At 48.6% G+C, this 17132-nt stretch overlaps 1 protein-coding gene and 1 pseudogene across 1 annotated transcript; both read left to right on the top strand.

The window, feature by feature from the left end:
• The first annotated feature begins 7587 nt into the window (after window positions 1–7587).
• Window positions 7588–10498, top strand: LOC136464456 (putative laccase-9). Its single transcript, XM_066463406.1, has 3 exons — window positions 7588–7849; window positions 8479–9979; window positions 10086–10498. Exons 1-3 carry the CDS (start codon window positions 7703–7705, stop codon window positions 10214–10216), a joined length of 1779 nt encoding a protein of 592 aa, XP_066319503.1. The 5' UTR covers window positions 7588–7702; the 3' UTR covers window positions 10217–10498.
• Window positions 10499–12205: 1707 nt separating this feature from the next.
• On the top strand, window positions 12206–13854 carry LOC136466134 (putative laccase-1; annotated as a pseudogene).
• The last annotated feature ends 3278 nt before the right edge of the window (window positions 13855–17132 follow it).

Below are 17132 nucleotides of genomic sequence, written 5' to 3'. Positions count from 1 at the left end.
GGAAACAAAGGCATGAGCCACGGATGATGCAGTGTATGCAAGACAATCGAGCAAAATAACTTTTCTCAGTTGATGATTGAATTAATTATTTGCGGTACAGATTTTAATTAGTGTCCTTTGTATTTTTTTTTTGTTTCTCATTTGGTTGGAAGAGAAAAATATATTCGTTGTATTCATTATTTGTGTTGTTTTACTCCTAGTGCAATCTTTAAAAAGTGTAACTAAACAATGTATTCTATGGAGTTACATTCTGTATCCCGTGAAGATTCCGTATAAATACGTACTTCATATATGTATTCATTTATTTTAGCCATGATAAGACCATGATCATGTAGGTCCCTTTTGCATCCTTAGAAATGAAATCTACGCGAAAATCGAAGTCTAGGCATAAATCCAGCAGATTGCTGATACCCAAGGTGGTTATGGGCTCCTGTTGCATTTGTCTTTGTCAGACCATGGCATGGATTGAGCAGTGACGAGCCGACGAGCCTACTAGGCATCATATAGCCTTGACGACAAAGGCTTCGATCTGGTATATCTTTCGAGAAAAAAACAAGGAGAAAACACATATAACTATATTCTTCCACATGACAAAGACAAAAAATTGCAATAAACATGTTGAAATTCTTCTGTGAGGAACACGAACCAATAGATTAATTACATTTTCTCTGTGAGCCTTTCGAGACCCATCAAGAAAAATAAGTGGTACATAGGGAAAATACAGTTTCCAGTGGTGTGATTGTTAGGAGACCACTGAGCCAACAATGAGAGAATAAAACATTGAGCAGCAGCATGAAGACTACTATCTCGACTTGGGTGTAATGTAACATTTTCCTATATCCCACACTCACGTAGCTTTGGTTTGATGGTGGCTACAATCACCATATGTGTCTTCTCCACACATTGCTGAACACCAATCAGTACCCCCACCAACAAGACAATCACCGGTGCCAAGGTGTAAGTGATGCATGACACTACTGTGAATCAAATGCAATGCTCGATTACTGGTATCTTAGAATTAGAAATGGTGGTGTATGTCCAACATAGCAAATGCATGGATCATCGTGATTAGCCACACCAACTTGATTAGGTTCAGAGATGATGGACCATCAGTTCTGCTTACAGCAAGCATGAGTGCATGACAATTTGAGTAGGGCATGTCTATGTCTCCGAATACAAGATAGATTTAAATGTTCTTTCTGAGGGAGGAGACGATTTTTTTGTTGGAAAGCTTCTTTCCACAGGTTACTCATCAGTTTTGATGAAATATTCATACTAGTATTATGTCAATGCGGAGATCCAATGGACTTAAGGACCCTTGCTTGCATTGGGGATGAGGTGGTTAACCTTTTCTTTCTCTCATTTCGATACCAAACAACCAAACATGAAAGGGCCGCAGAAAGCTAGCTAGATTGACATCTGAATATCCGATCCAGGGGTTTACTTTCACAAAGGAGACGACTGGACTGGTAATACACTATAATAACACAAAAGCAAATTGTGATACAAAGACGTATGTGACACTTTCTTATATATCTAAACCTACTAAGGATGAGTCTTGAGAAAAAGCTACGCATATCACTTCCGTATATCCAACTAGCAAGATGCATGGCTCGTGCAATTAGCACGTGTAGCTAGCTTTTTCATGGTAACATTTAAATCTTTTTATTTACTCAAAAATTGTTTTGCTAATAGTTTTGCTTATTCATTTGACTTTGGTGTCCTCTCTCCATGCACCCCATATATCATTGGCATGAATTATATATAACTACAATTAAAGCTATTTTTATCTCATTTTCCACTTCCATTTTTCCCACTCCTATCCTATCCCATCTTTGTTCAATTTCTAGCAACGCAAAATCAAGATATGCTTTTTTTGAGTTTTGTTAGCTACTATCCATATTGTTCACTTCTTTAGCCCTTATCGTGGGGTAGATTCCACAGTAGTAATCGGATTGTTCGACGTGGGTCGATACGTGTGTCTCCGGTGACTTAAGAACTCAAAATACAAGGGGTTTATCCTGGTTCAGACGTCTAAGCCCTACGTCTAGTAGTGGAGTTCTTCGTGTTAGGAATACTCAATTGAGTTCTTACAAGACACACACACAAAGAGAGAGAGAGAGAGAGAGAGAGAGAGAGAGAGAGAGAGAGAGATGTAGGGGGAGCACTATGCTGCTATTCTCCTAGCCAGGGATCCGAGCTGGAGGTCTGATCTAGGTTTCGGTGGGTTCCAAAGGTTTGTTCCCTTGTACAGGATCCCATGCCCCGCCTTATATATCGAGGGGACGATGGGAGTACAAGTTTAGGGGTTTCCTAGGGTTCTGAGTCCTAAGCTTTGATCTCCTGGCTATGTCGGTGCCATCCTTCGTCTTGTAGCGGGGTGGGCTGACAACGCTCCAACTGCCTCTAACATCTTCCGCCACCGCTTGGAGTTTTGAAAGTTAGGTGTTGTCTGCTCTCGTTGTGTTGTCCCTAGATTTGCCTTCACGTGGCATCCTTCGCACGCCAGGATCCCGCCCACACAGAGAGGGAGGCTACCATGCGGGCCTTGCATTCTACATAGCGGGTGAGTGGGAGCTCTTTCGTGTTGCATCAAGCTTCGGGCATGACCATTCATTGGGAGTGACCAACACAGCCATGCAAGAATGGGGAAACAGAATCCTAGCAGGGCCTGCGCTCTACCGCTTTGCCTGCGTGTTAGACCCCGAATGCCTTACAGATTTCGCAGTATACTCTCAAGGTTTGTCGGGGTTGGAGCCTGTCAGGCTAGGCACTTTTCAACCGAGAACCAAAACCGAACCTAACCGAACCAAAATGTCAGTTTTTTCGGTTCTTGGTTTTGGTTCTTATTTCCCGATACTTCGGCTCTCGGCTTTGGCATTGGTTTTGGAGGCAGCAGCAACCGAGAAACCGTGGACTAGACAAATCCTCGTGCAGGTGGCGAGCGCCATGGCACCCTGCGTCCACCCCACATGCACGATGCACTAGGCCCAATCTGCACAGCCAGCGAGCCCAACATGCCTCCACACCACCCCGTCACCCTCGACTCCATTTCCCCACTTACGAAGTCACGGTCCATCCTCATCCTGGACGGGCAGGGCGGCTGTGGCCCCAAAACCTAACCCTAGCAAGCGCGAGCACAAAGCGGGGGTCAAGGCGGCGGGCTAGTGGCAGCGCGAGCATGAGCACGTAGGCCTCGCGCGGTGGTGGCACGAGCAGGGGTTGCCAACCTCGCTGAGCAGGGCACGCGCGGTGGCGGCCTGAACGGGCGTGCGGCGGAGGCACCTACAACGTGCGGGTCTCACGCGGTGGTGCGTGGATCTTGCGGTGGCGGCACATGGAGCTGCTGCGTCTCGCCGCGTGGCGCCGGCACGAGCAAGAGCTGAGCGGGGAGCCCTCGTGGATCTCCTAATTCTCCTTCTCTGTGTTGAGCTTCAGTTGGCTCGGTTTCCACCAAAAAAACGAACTATAAAACCGAAACCGAATCTATAGGTTTCTAGTTTTGAAACAAACCGAACGGTTGTTGATTGTTGAAAACCGAAATTTAACCGAAGAAACCGAACCGAATTTTTGGTTTAAACCGAATGCCCAGCCTGAGGAGCCTGGCCCGAGCGAAGGTCAAGGTGTGCATGGTAGTGCTGGCTCGGTTGTTACCCCCGTGGTCGGGAGCCTCTTAGGCGCAGCCAAGCCCTTGAGTGGGTGCCCTAGACGTGTATTAATTTAGCCTTTCGGTTTGTTTGCTAGGCACTGAGCTCTTCTCCTGAAATGGGCCTTCTAAGGCCCATAGAACCAATAGTCAATGGACCAGAGGGTGCACACGAGCGCACCTGATGGGTGTAGCCCTAAGCCCTTGGCTAGTTAGGAGAATCAGTCAGGGGGTTAATCAAACTGTCATGGCACTAACCTAGGGATTATATCTACCCCTATGTTTCATACTCAATAGGAGCCCCTGAGCCCCTCATAGCCTCCGTGTCGTCTCTAGGGTGGCGGTGATGAGATCTTCTCATCTCGACCTTTCGCTCGGTTAAAGAGGAAAGCTTTCACTTCGGGTTCGATTTGTCCGTCTAAGGATGTGAGGAGCACCTTCATGACTCTTGGTCGAGTAACGCCCTCGGTGAGCTCAAATCGGTTAATCCTAAGTGGGGCGCAGTCAGCCCTTCATGGGACTACCGACTTTGAGCCTCAGTGATGCGCCCCGTTTACACAGTATGCTGTGGATCCAACAACTTTGGCTCGGGGTCTTCTATGTCGCTTGGCGTCCCACTCCTGTCGATGGCTTTGATAGCATACTTAGTTGGCTTAGTTGCATGTTGCGACGGTCAGGTGCTCCGTGCACCCAAGATAAAAGACCGCTAGTGGGTCTATCACGAGCCGAATCTAATTCTCTTTTGATTTTGACCGTTGTCCCAAATCGATCCCCAAAGCACTCAAAACACCAATACTTCCCATTGGAGTGTACGTAGGACAACTGGTGACCAGATACCCTCTAAACACCTTAGGGTAGTCCCAATGGTGCATTGATGATGGTTTCTATCCTCATTAAATGACTTGCCACGTAGGCAAAATACTGATATGGCAACGTAATTAATGAAGAAATAGAGCAAAAATCATAGAAATGGTTTCTTCATGAAGAAACCAGGTCTACTCTTGACCCAATGCACTAAGAAACCATGAAATCGCCATTGGGGAGAAACCACCAGTTTCTAGAGAGCTCGTGTCGCACTCCCATTGGAGGAAAAGATAGAGTTGGGAGAGAGAAAGAGAAAATACTTATTACTCATAGAAACCATGGGTTGGAAAAACAGTACTTTTTTGGTACGGTATCCTATGTTATAGAAACTACTAGTTTCTTTCATTGGGACTGCCCGAGAACTCAATGGAAAAAATGAGAAGTCAAACGGACAAACAGAGCACCAAAACGGGCGAAAACTAGTTCGGCGAGAAGACAACGCAGAAAGTCAGCCTGGCTGGTTTACTATTCACCCAAACCGGCTTGGCCAACTTACTATTCCACACTCAGTACATGCATGTGCTCGTCGAGGTGCTCATGTCTGTTACGTTTTAAATTCTTCGAAACCGGTGGCAGCTTTCTCTGGATTCTAATACTTTATTAAAACCACCGGCATGAATTTTCGGTTCAAACACAACTCCAGCTCTGACGAAATTTTCTTGGATCTATCCTTAAAGAAGTAATAACTGATCCACGGCTTTGACTCACCAAATGATTAAAGCCTGCAGGAGGTCAGGTCATGGCGGCAATCACGTCAAAATGAGACCCCCATTCCGGCTGCCCGCGAGTGGAAACGGGATTTTTTTTTGTGATGGAAACAGGAGGGGCTTGCCCCTACGGCCCTACTGTGATTTTATTGGAAACAGGGTATTTTAGCAGGATATATTCAGAGACGATGAACCATCTGTTATGCTTCCTGCAGGCTGTGCAAGACATTTTGAGCTGACAACTGAGCATGTCTATCGGTCTGATCTGTCTCCGGATACAGCATGGATTGAAATGTTCTTTCTGAGGGAGGAGATGAAAAAAAACTTTGAAAGCTTCTTACTATAGGTTACTCATCAGTTTTGATGAAATCTTCAGACTAGTATTTTGTCAATGCGGAGTTGGAATGGACTTATGGACCTTTGCTTGCATTGAGCATGAGGTGGCTGACCTTTTCTTTCTTCCATTTACTTTGCCTATACTCTATACCAAACAACAAAACACGGAAGGGACGCAGATTGGCATCCAATCTAGGGTTTTCACTTTCACAAAGGAGACGATTGGATTGATAATATAATACACTATAATAACAGAAGAAAAGTAGTGATACAAAGATGCATATGACACTTTCTTATATATCTGAACCTAAGTGATTTTTTTTCGAAAGGCGGCAAAAAGCTTTTGCCAGATTTTTATTAGACGATATAAAGGAAAAAATGAGAGGTGTTACAACGTTTTTACAACCTCAACAACAGACTCAACTCTACTAAGGCGTACAGACCAAACCACTCTACTGAGTAAACCTAAGTGATGCACCTTTCAAAAGAAAAAACTAAGTGATAGAGTTTTGAGACAGCTACGCATATCACTTTCGTCTATATCCAATAGCAATATTTAGCTTTGGAGATAAACCTACGCATTCGTGTCCCTTTTGTAAATCTAATATATCTGTATTAGCTAGGTTTTGATTCAATTGATTGATTGATATCACTTTAGTATATCTAACGACCTACGTATTAGCTAGTGCCTATAATATTACAATGAGATAAATATGATAGCCAAATTAAGTTTTGAAAATCTAAAATGTCGACGTCATTTGTGAAGTGTTCGACTTTTGCGCCGGCCGCCCATATGCACATCACATTGCCAGTCTGATGGTCCGTCCGTCCTAGTGCCTATCGGTTCATGGTCATGCATACGTGCTCGCTTTCGTAATCCATGCCAGACATGCCCTGCACTGCAATTAAGAACTACTTGAAAAGTCTCTGCGCACGAATTTGTCTAGTTATTGAAGTCAAAACGGCATAGTCTACTAGTAGTAATTTACTTCCAAAAAAAGTCAAGACCGATACCCTGGAAATCGGTCTGCTTTTAGCTTGCAGACGTGCCCGCCGTGCGTACACTCCCCCGATCGGACCACATCACACGTCGCAAAGAGAACATCTCTTTTTGAAAGACGCAAGATAACATTTCTGGCTGTTAGTTGGTGTCACATAGCTTGGTGTCTCGATCAGGCGTACTTACCGTACGTGCATACAAGCCTAGCCAGCAGCTAGGCACGTACACGACCGTTACGTACGTACAGACATGCATGTATTGGAGTATTGTTTACGTACATACGTGCATGGCTGAGCAACTCGCCGTAAATATCCAGCAAAATCTTCTTCATGATTGCATGGTCAGCACAGCATCCGAAAGCAGGGCCACGTTCATATATATTATTGGTAGTAGTCAAATTGATCACCTCAACCTTCAATATTAGGTACGGTGTGCCAAATAATCTAAAACAAGCTCGCCCTAACTACTGGTCTGCTGCTACAGCATCCAAAAGCAGGGCCATTCGCTGTAAGCCAGCATCTCTCGGAACCCTCCTTGCATGCTGACGTTCGTTGAAAACTTGCATGCATGCGGCGCGCATTGGGTTCCTTTGACCTTGACTCGTTCCAGGCTTCCAGCCTTCCAGGCGACTGTTCCCGGGTGAAAATTCAAGCCTAGGTAGCTCGGACGTCGTCGTCGTCGTCACACGCTCGCGCCACCGCGGCGTGGCAGTCTGGTAGGCCACGCCAATCAACTCACGCTAACGGAGGAGGAGGAGGAGGGCGTTTCAGGCTAGTACGCGGCTTCTGGAGCCACACCATGCATTTGTCGCCGGAAAAACGCTGTTAGGACGCGCGTGGACGAGTTGCTAAGCTAGCCAAGCAGACAATCATTCGAAGTTATCGACCGGACCGGGGTAGTTTAGGTACTAACTGGTGGCGGTATGACGAATGGAGGATGCACGTGCATATGCATCCCCTCGTCGTTTCATTGGCAGCTCTCGCTCTATAAATACCTGCGGCGTCCGAGCCAGATGAGCATCGCAGCAACACACGGAGATCACTTTGCAGAAGCTAGAGCTAGCCTTTTGCATCCCCTCGCTCGCTGCTAAACACACATCATAATCATACACGAAGATCAGAGAGCTGAGCTGAGCTCTAGCTCTGCTGCATGCCCCTTCGGAAACGTCCGACGATGGGCGGTGCAGATAAGATGCCGGCAGGCCGGCTCAGCTGGTTACTGCTAGGCGTGGTGTTAGCCTTTGGAGTTGCAGCTAGCCCGGCCCAGGCCTCCAGGAATACTCACTACGACTTCGTTGTAAGTTGATCCATACATCTCATTTCAACTTGTATATACCACTACCAGTTTAATTTCAGAGATCCAGGCAGTTTGTTTCGGTACGTATAGTATTTGAGGGCACGTGCAGAACAACAGTTGTACATATGTTATCGTTTTGAAATATTTAGCTAAGCTATATCGATGTGATGATTGCATGCCTTCAGATCATTTGCATATGCGAGCTAGATATCTGATCTAGCGACTATGAATTGTTAAATACTTGATCTGCATGATGAAGTAAGTAGACCTAGCTAGCTGTATTCCGACCGGCACAGATTGACTTCTTACTTGCTTGTCGAGAAACACTAGCTATATATCTTGCTATGCATAGAAATTACGGAAGCCACAATTTTCCCATTTCCCTGATGTGAGCTGCTGAACATCGTCATCACTCGAGAAAAAAACTAGCAACGATGTGACACATCTTATTAGCTGCTTGCTAATCTTTTCCATTCCAGCATATGCAGCATCGCCTTATCGAAATTAGCCTCTTTGCTAGTTATCCAAGCTCCTTGACGCCCACTGCTTGCTTCGTCCTACACACCATGCAGTAGGCTCGATTAAGAGGAGACAAGGACTGACGCCGGCGTGTGATATATATTTTGCAGATCAAGGAGACCAACGTCACCCGGCTCTGCCAGGAGAAGACCATCCTGGCCGTGAACGGGCAGTTCCCCGGGCCGACCATCTACGCGCGCAAGGACGACGTGGTCATCGTCAACGTGTACAACCAGGGCAACAAGAACATCACCCTCCACTGGCACGGCGTGGACCAGCCGCGGAACCCGTGGTCCGACGGGCCGGAGTACATCACGCAGTGCCCCATCCAGCCCGGCGCCAACTTCACATACAAGATCATCTTCACCGAGGAGGAGGGCACGCTGTGGTGGCACGCGCACAGCGACTTCGACCGCGCCACCGTGCACGGCGCCATCGTCATCCACCCCAAGCGCGGCTCCGTCTACCCCTACACAAAGCCGCACAAGGAGATGCCCATCATCCTCGGCGAGTGGTGGAATGCAGACGTGGAGCAAGTTCTCCTGGAGTCCCAGCGGACCGGCGGCGACGTCCAGGTTTCGGACGCCAACACCATCAACGGCCAGCCCGGCGACTTCGCCCCGTGCTCCAAGAACGACACCTTCAGGATGTTGGTGGAGCACGGCAAGACATACCTACTCCGGGTCATCAACGCGGGGCTCACCAACGAGATGTTCTTCGCCATCGCCGGGCACCGCCTCACGGTGGTCGGCACCGACGGCCGCTACCTCAAGCCGTTCACCGTCGACTACATCATGATCTCCCCCGGACAGACCATGAACATGCTCCTCGAGGCCAACCACGCCACCAATGGCTCAGGCGACAACAACCGCTACTACATGGCCGCGAGCCCGTTCTTCACCAACATCGGACTCCCGGTCAACGCTAAAAACACCACCGCCATTCTGGAATACACGGACGCGCCGCCCTCCGCGGGGCCACCAGACTACCCCGTCCTGCCGGTCATCAACGACACCGCCGCGGCAGCGGCGTACACATCGCAGCTCCGCTCCTTGGTCACCAAGGAGCACCCGATCGACGTGCCAATGGAGGTCGACGAGCACATGCTCGTGACGATCTCCGTCAACACGCTCCCCTGTGGGGCCAACGAGACGTGCATGGGCCCCGGCCCCGGAAACAACACCCGCCTTGCGGCGAGCCTGAACAACGTCAGCTTCGTGACGCCGACCGTCGACATCCTCGACGCCTACTATTACTCCATCAGCGGCGTGTACGAGCCGGACTTCCCCAATAAGCCGCCATTCTTCTTCAACTTCACCGCCCCCGACCCGACGGTGGAGTTCCAGCTCACGAAGCGGGGCACCAAGGTGAAGGTGGTGGAGTACGACACCGTGGTGGAGGTGGTGTTCCAGGACACGGCCATCCTCGGTGCCGAGAGCCACCCCATGCACTTGCACGGTTTCAGCTTCTACGTGGTGGGTAGAGGCTTCGGTAATTTCGACAAGGATAAGGACCCGGCCACGTACAACCTGGTCGACCCGCCGTACCAGAACACCGTCTCCGTGCCTACGGGCGGCTGGGCTGCAATGCGCTTCCGCGCGGCAAATCCTGGTGAGTATTTGCTAAATTTGGGCAAAACTACAGTATATATGTTGATATATATATATGATTTTTTTTATCTTACTTTGTGCTGTTTATTTCTTTGCTTGTCTGTTAGGTGTGTGGTTTATGCATTGCCACTTTGATCGTCACACGGTGTGGGGCATGGACACCGTGTTCATTGTGAAAAATGGCAAGACCCCAGGCGCTCAAATGATGCCACGTCCTCCTAACATGCCTAAGTGCTAAGGAAACAAAGGCATGAGCCACGGATGATGCGGTGTATGCAAGACAATCGAGCAAAATAACTTTTCTCAGTTGATGATTGAATTAATTATTTGCGGTACAGATTTTAATTAGTGTCCTTTGTATTTTTTTGTTTTTCATTTGGTTGGAAGAGAAAAATATATTTGTTGTATTCATTATTTGTGTTGTTTTACTCCTAGTGCAATCTTTAAAAAGTGTAACTAAATAATGTATTCTACGGAGTTACATTCTGTATCCCGTGAAGATTCAGTATAAATATGTACTTCATATATGTATTCATTTATTTTCGCCATGATAAGACCATGATCATGTAGGTCCCTTTTGGATCCTTAGAAATGAAATCTACGCGAAAATCGAAGTCTAGGCACAAATCCAGCAGGTTGCTGATACCCAAGGTATTGCATTTTAGGTTATGGGCTCCTGTTGCATGTGTCTTTGTCAGACCTTGGAATGGATTGAAGTGACGAGCCGACGAGCCTACTAGGCATCATATAGCCTTATCGACAAAGGCTTCGATCTGGTATGGTATATCTTTCGAGGAAAAAACAAGGAGAAAACACATATAACTATATTCTTCCACATGACAAAGACAACAAATTGCAATGAACATGTTGAAATTCTTCCGTGAGGAACACGAACCAACAGATTAATTACATTTTCTCTGTGAGCCTTTTGAGACCCATCAAGAAAAATAAGTGGTACACAGGGAAAATACAGTTTCCAGTGGTGTGATTGTTAGGAGATCACCGAGCCAACAATGAGAGAATAAAACATTGAGCAGCAGCATGAAGACTACCATCTCGACTTGGGTGTAATGTAACATTTTCCTATATCCAACGCTCACGTAGCTTTGGTTTGATGATGGCTACAATCACCATATGTGTCTTCTCCACACATTGCTGAACACCAATCAGTACCCCCACCAACAAGACAATCACCGTGCCAAGGTGTAAGTGATGCATGACACTACTGCGAATCAAATGCAATGCTTGATTACTGGTTTCTTAGAATTAGAAATGGTGGTGTATGTCCAACATAGCAAATACATGGATCATCGTGATTAGCCACACCAACTTGATTAGGTTCAGAGATGACGGACCATCAGTTCTGCTTACTGCAAGCATGAGTGCATGACAATTTGAGTAGGGCATGTCTTTGTCTCCGAATACAAGATAGATTTAAATGTTCTTTCTGAGGGAGGAGACGATTTTTTTTTTGGAAAGCTTCTTTCCACAGGTTACTCATCAGTTTTGATGAAATATTCATACTAGTATTATGTCAATGCGGAGATCCAATGGACTTATGGACCCTTGCTTGTATTGGGGATGAGGTGGTTAACCTTTTCTTTCTCTCATTTCGTTTGCCTATACCAAACAACCAAACTTGAAAGGGCCGCAGAAAGCTAGCTAGATTGACATCTGAATATCCGATCCAGGGGTTTACTTTCACAAAGAAGACGACTGAACTGGTAATACACTATAATAACACAAAAGCAAGTTGTGATACAAAGACGTATATGACACTTTCTTATATATCTAAACGTACTAAGGATGAGTCTTGAGAAAAAGCTACGCATATCACTTCCGTATATCCAACTAGCAAGATGCATGGCCCATGCAATTAGCACGTGTAGCTAGCTTTTTCATGGTAACATTTAAATCTTTTTATTTACTCAAAAATAATTTTGCTAATAGTTTTGCTTATTCATTTGACTTTGGTGTCCTCTCTCCATGCACCCCATATATCATTGGCATGAATTATATATAACTACAATTAAAGCTATTTTTATCTCATTTTCCACTTCCATTTTTCCCACTCCTATCCTATCCTATCTTTGTTCAATTTCTAGCCACGCAAAATCAAGATATGCTTTTTCTGAGCTTTGTTAGCTACTATCCATATTGTTCACTTCTTTAGCCCTTGTCGTGGGTTAGATTCCACAGCAGTAATCGGATTGTTCGACGTGGGTCGATGCGTGTGTCTCCGGTGACTTAAGAACTCAAAACACAAGGGGTTTATCCTAGTTCAGACGTCTAAGCCCTACGTCCAGTAGTGGAGTTCTTCGTGTTAGGAATACTCAATTGAGTTCTTACAAGACACACACACACACACAAAGAGAGAGAGAGATGTAGGGGGAGCACTATGCTGCTATTCTCCTAGCCAGGGATCCAAGCTGGAGGTCCGATCTAGGTTTCAGTGGGTTCCAATGGTTTGTTCCCTTGTACAGGATCCCATGCCCCGCCTTATATATTGAGGGGGCGATGGGAGTACAAGTTCAGGGGGTTTCATAGGGTTCTGAGTCCTAAGCTTTGATCTCCTGACTACGTCGGTGCCATCCTTTGTCTTGTAGCGGGGTGGGCGGACAACGCTCCAACTGCCTCTAACATCTTCCGCCATCGCTTGGAGTTGACCATCAGGTGTTGTCTGCTGTCGTTTTGTTGTCCCTGGGTTTGCCTTCGCATGGCGTCCTTCACACGCCATGATCTCACCCGCACATAGAAGGAAACTGCCTCATGGTGGTCCGCACCGACAGCAGCTACCTCAGGCCGTTCGCCATCGACCACATCATGATCGCCCTTGGACAGACCATGAACATGCTCCTCGAGGCCAACTGCCCCAAGAACGGCTCAGCCAATAGCCGCTACTATATGGCCGCGCGGGCGTTCGTGACCAACACATTAGTCAACTTCGATAAGACCAAGGCCACGGTCATCCTAGAGTACACAGACGTGCCGCTGTTCATGGGGCCACCTGACTTCCCTGACCTGCCGAACTTTGGTGACATCGCCGTGGTGACGGCGTACACGGCGCAGCTTCGGTCCCTGGTCACCAAGGAGCACCTGATCGACGTGCCAATGGAGGTTGACGAGCACATGCTCGTGACGATCTCTGTCAACACTCTTCCCTATGGGGCCAACAAGACGTGCGACGGCCCCGGAGGCAACCGACTCGTGGCGAGACTGAACAACGTTAGTTTCATGAACCCGACTACTGACATCCTTGACGCCTACTATCATGACTCCATCAGCGGCGTGTATGAGCTGGACTTCCCCAACAAGCTGCCCTTCTTCTTCAACTTCACCGCCCTGAACCCGCCGTAGGAGCTCTGGCTCACGAAGCGGGCCACCAAGGTGAAGGTGGTCGAGAATGGCACCGTCGTGGAGGTGGTGTTCCAAGACACGGCCATCTTCAGCGCCGAGAGCCACCCCATACACCTGCATGGCTTCAGCTTCTACGTGGTGGCCAGAGGGTTTGGTAATTTCGACAAGGACAAGGACCCGGCCACGTACAACCTAGTCGACCCACCATACCAGAACATGGTCTCCGTGCCCACGGGCGGCTGGGCTGTAATGCGCTTCCGCGTGGCAAATCCTGGTGAGTACTCCATTTGCTAAATTAATCTTTGGGCACCAATGAACTACATTATATGTTGTTATACGGATTATTTTTTTCTTATATATGTTGTGCTTTTATTCTTTATTGTTATTAGGTGTGTGGTTTATGCATTGCCACTTTGATCGTCACACGGTGTGGGGCATGGACACCGTGTTCATTGTGAAAATGGCAAAACCCTAGACGCTCAAATGATGCCACGTCCTCCTAACATGCCCAAGTGCTAAGGATGGATACAGGGGCATGAGCCATAACGACGGTTTACAAGCAAGACAATCGAGCAAAATTAACTAATCTTAGTTGATTTTGGTTGATTTAATTATTTGCGGTACATATTTTAAGTAGAGTGGTTCTTCAAATAAAATGGTCAGTCGAGGACTCAAGATGTAATTAGTATGGTTTCTGTTCCTTTCTTTCTCATTTGGTTGGAAGAAAAAAATATTTGTTGCATTCATTATTTGTGTTAATTTACTCCTAGTTCAATTTTCAAGTGTAATTAAACAATGTACGTTACGGAGCTACGTTCTGTATACCGTGAAAAATAATATATATAAACACGTGCTTCATATATGTATTTTTTTGCCATGATAAGATCATAATGATCATTTAGAGAAAAATTGTTTGATAACAACACTGTTCAAATACCTTTTTATTTTTAGATTAGATGATAGAATAAAAACACATCCTTTTTCCGTGAAGATGTCTTAGCATGTATTTTATTAAAAGGATACAGAATTACACGACACAACTACGATAGAACCCTGTAGCGCATATTACAACCATCGAGGTAGTGGCAAGCGACTTGGAACAAACCAAAGCAGCGAGAAAAAAATGAGGGGAGAGGGACCCAAAACCCTAACTGATTGAACATGTGGAAAAAAAGAGAATGCAATGGTTGCTTACGGAGAATATAAAGCCACGGTGGTAAAACTGTGGTAGAACCGTCTAATCTAATGTCTTCTAAGAGTACTTGTCCTCCATTAGACACTAAGTACTCAAGGGAAGTGTCGGGTACCTTAGTATGGGGTACCCCAAGCAAAACATCAAATAGGGTCGCTAAAGTCCCATCTAAAAAAATAATAAGAAAAGCTAGAAGGTAAGTCGTGGGCCCCTCACCCGCCATGACCGAGCCCACTGGGTCCTCTCCCTCCTCGCCTCAGGCCTCGAGCAGGAGGCCTCGGCATCCTGACGCGAACTCCGCTTCATGCGAGGCTCCCCAGGGAAGGCCTCGGCAGGGAACGTCGTCTCCGCCTCGCCCGAGGCTCTCCACGGAAGGCCTCGGTAGGAGGCGCGTTCTCCGTATCGCGCGAGGCCTCTCGCGCGAGGCCTTGGCAAGGAGCCTGATCTCCGTCTCGCGCGAGGCCTCATTCTTCGTGTCGCTCGAGGCCGGCTCGTCCGCGGTCCGTCGCCCCCCGCCTCGGCCGACCCTCCCGACAACGTGTCATGTCTCATTAATGCTTCAACCACTCCCACAATCTCAGCCGGACGGTGGCTCCACGCCACAGAACGGCCGACGCGACCTAAGGTCGCATCAGCGCCATGCCGGCCGGGATAGGGCACGGCGGGGATTACCGACTACTATGTCCCACCACTGTGTCCACGATCAGCGCCATACCGGCTGGGATAGGGTACGACGGGGATTAGCGGCCACTGTGTCCTAACGCTGTACCCATGATTGGCCGCCCGCTCAAGGCCTCGGCACTGTACACCAGGGCCTCGACACTGTACACCGGGGCCTCGGCGATCTTGGGGTTCGTGCCTGCCGAGACCCCCCCACCGCAGTACAAGCCTCGGCACCAACCAAGTCTCGGCCTCGCGCACAGTCCATCCACAGTGGCTTGCACGTTCGCCGCCGCGTCCACTCCGAGGCATTCCCGGGGCTCCCACGACGCACAGGATCTGATAGGACGACCACGCCACCCCAGTACCCTAAGGATGGACCACTCCGACAACCACGCCGCCACAGGAACAGGCCATAGGGCTCGGACATGCCGCCCCTATTGGCACGACGCCGCATAGTTAACACATGTACTGTCCTTGTCTTCCCTTCAACTATAAAAGGCGAGGACTTGGGCCATTTAGAAGGGAGAAAAGGAGGAGGACACCTTGTAACACAGACACGCACACATTCCAGCCGCTTGAGAGCAACGTCTTAGACGGCCCACACGACACCCTGCCGAGACCTGGGACTAGTTCCCTCTCTCCCTTAGCTTGTAACCCCCTACTATGAGCACTTCGATGCAAGGAATACGAGTTCGATCTCTCAGACTGGATGTAGGGCGCCGATTGCCTAAACTAGTATAAATCTTGTGTCTCTTTGCATCACTATCTGGAATCGGGAGCACGCAGAACAAATTCACTGGTCGGTCGTGGACCCCCTCGGTCTGAAACACCGACAGTTGGCGCGCCAGGTAGGGGCCTCTGCGTGTCAGTTTCATCATCCTAGCAGGTTTCGGATGGCAGACCCCGTACGACCATTGCGTCTTAGCACCGTGGTTTGGTTCGGGAGCCTAGAGTTCATGTCTCTAGGGCATGAGTATGACATGGTACTCCTTGCTCCTCAAGCCCCATCGTCCGACGATGAAGTTACGCACCGGTAGCCCAGGCGCAGGCGGCGCCCGGGCGGCCGCTCTCGCCGCGCTCGCCAGGCACGACGCGAGCAAGGCCACCCTGACGCTACACGAACCCGGGGCGGCACGCCACTCCCCGCCGATATCCTGCGACCAGCTATTGGTACGGGGTCCCTGGCTGGGGACCTGTCTGGCCTGAGCTTCGACAAAGGAAAATCGCCGGTGGCTCGCGGCGATGCCCATTTGTCAAGCTTCGCTCCACCACTCCCTGAAGAACCGACCCCGGTGGAGCAGAATCTAGCGACGGCACCATCCCCATACCCCTTTGGGTTGAGAAATGCCACCGCTTCTTACGCCTACACATATGCTGCCGCTCATGAGGATCCCTCAGAGCGCAGCCAGCGCTTTGGTCTCGACCTAAGCACCCACGCCGACTCCTCGGATGAGGACGAGGCATGGCCCAGAGTGGATTTCTCTAGGCTCCATGACTCTAGGGCTTTGCGCCAGTTCTTGGCCGCAAGCGACTACTGCTTTGGTTACTCCGACTTCGACAACGAAGGCACTTACTATCCCACTCGCGAGTGTTTCCACGTCGGGCTCGAGATGCCGAGGGCAGGCGAAGAGGACGAGGTGGCAGGTAGCCGCTCCCCACTTCGCCCAGGGGCGGGTGCCGCCATGCCGCATGAAATGAGAACGTTGTTCTTGCACAACCTCAGTGCCCAGACCTAGAGCAGCTCCATGAGCTCCAGGCCAAGGTCAAACAAGACCAACTCCTTCTGTAGCAGCTTCGAGACTCTCTCAAACAAGAACAGCGAGGCCGCAGCGAAGGCGGGGGAGCCCGATGGAGGGCCCGCGATGTGCATCACTGCATCCACGATGACGAAGGGAGTGAGCAACCCCTAGTCTTCAATCGCGCTAGCCAGAACATCACGGCT

The sequence above is a fragment of the Miscanthus floridulus genome, chromosome 7 (assembly GCF_019320115.1).
Source record: "Miscanthus floridulus cultivar M001 chromosome 7, ASM1932011v1, whole genome shotgun sequence".
NCBI lineage: Eukaryota > Viridiplantae > Streptophyta > Magnoliopsida > Poales > Poaceae > Miscanthus > Miscanthus floridulus.
Note: the sequence above shows the minus strand (reverse complement) of the source record. Positions and strands in the feature narration are given on the sequence as shown.

Excerpts from the sequence above, each read along its gene's own strand:
- LOC136464456 (XM_066463406.1), top strand. The coding sequence starts at position 7,703 with ATGCCCCTTCGGAAACGTCCGACGATGGGCGGTGCAGATAAGATGCCG. Across the intron at positions 7,850-8,478 it reads ATACTCACTACGACTTCGTT|ATCAAGGAGACCAACGTCAC; the intron begins GTAAGTTGATCC and ends TATATTTTGCAG. Across the intron at positions 9,980-10,085 it reads CTTCCGCGCGGCAAATCCTG|GTGTGTGGTTTATGCATTGC; the intron begins GTGAGTATTTGC and ends CTTGTCTGTTAG.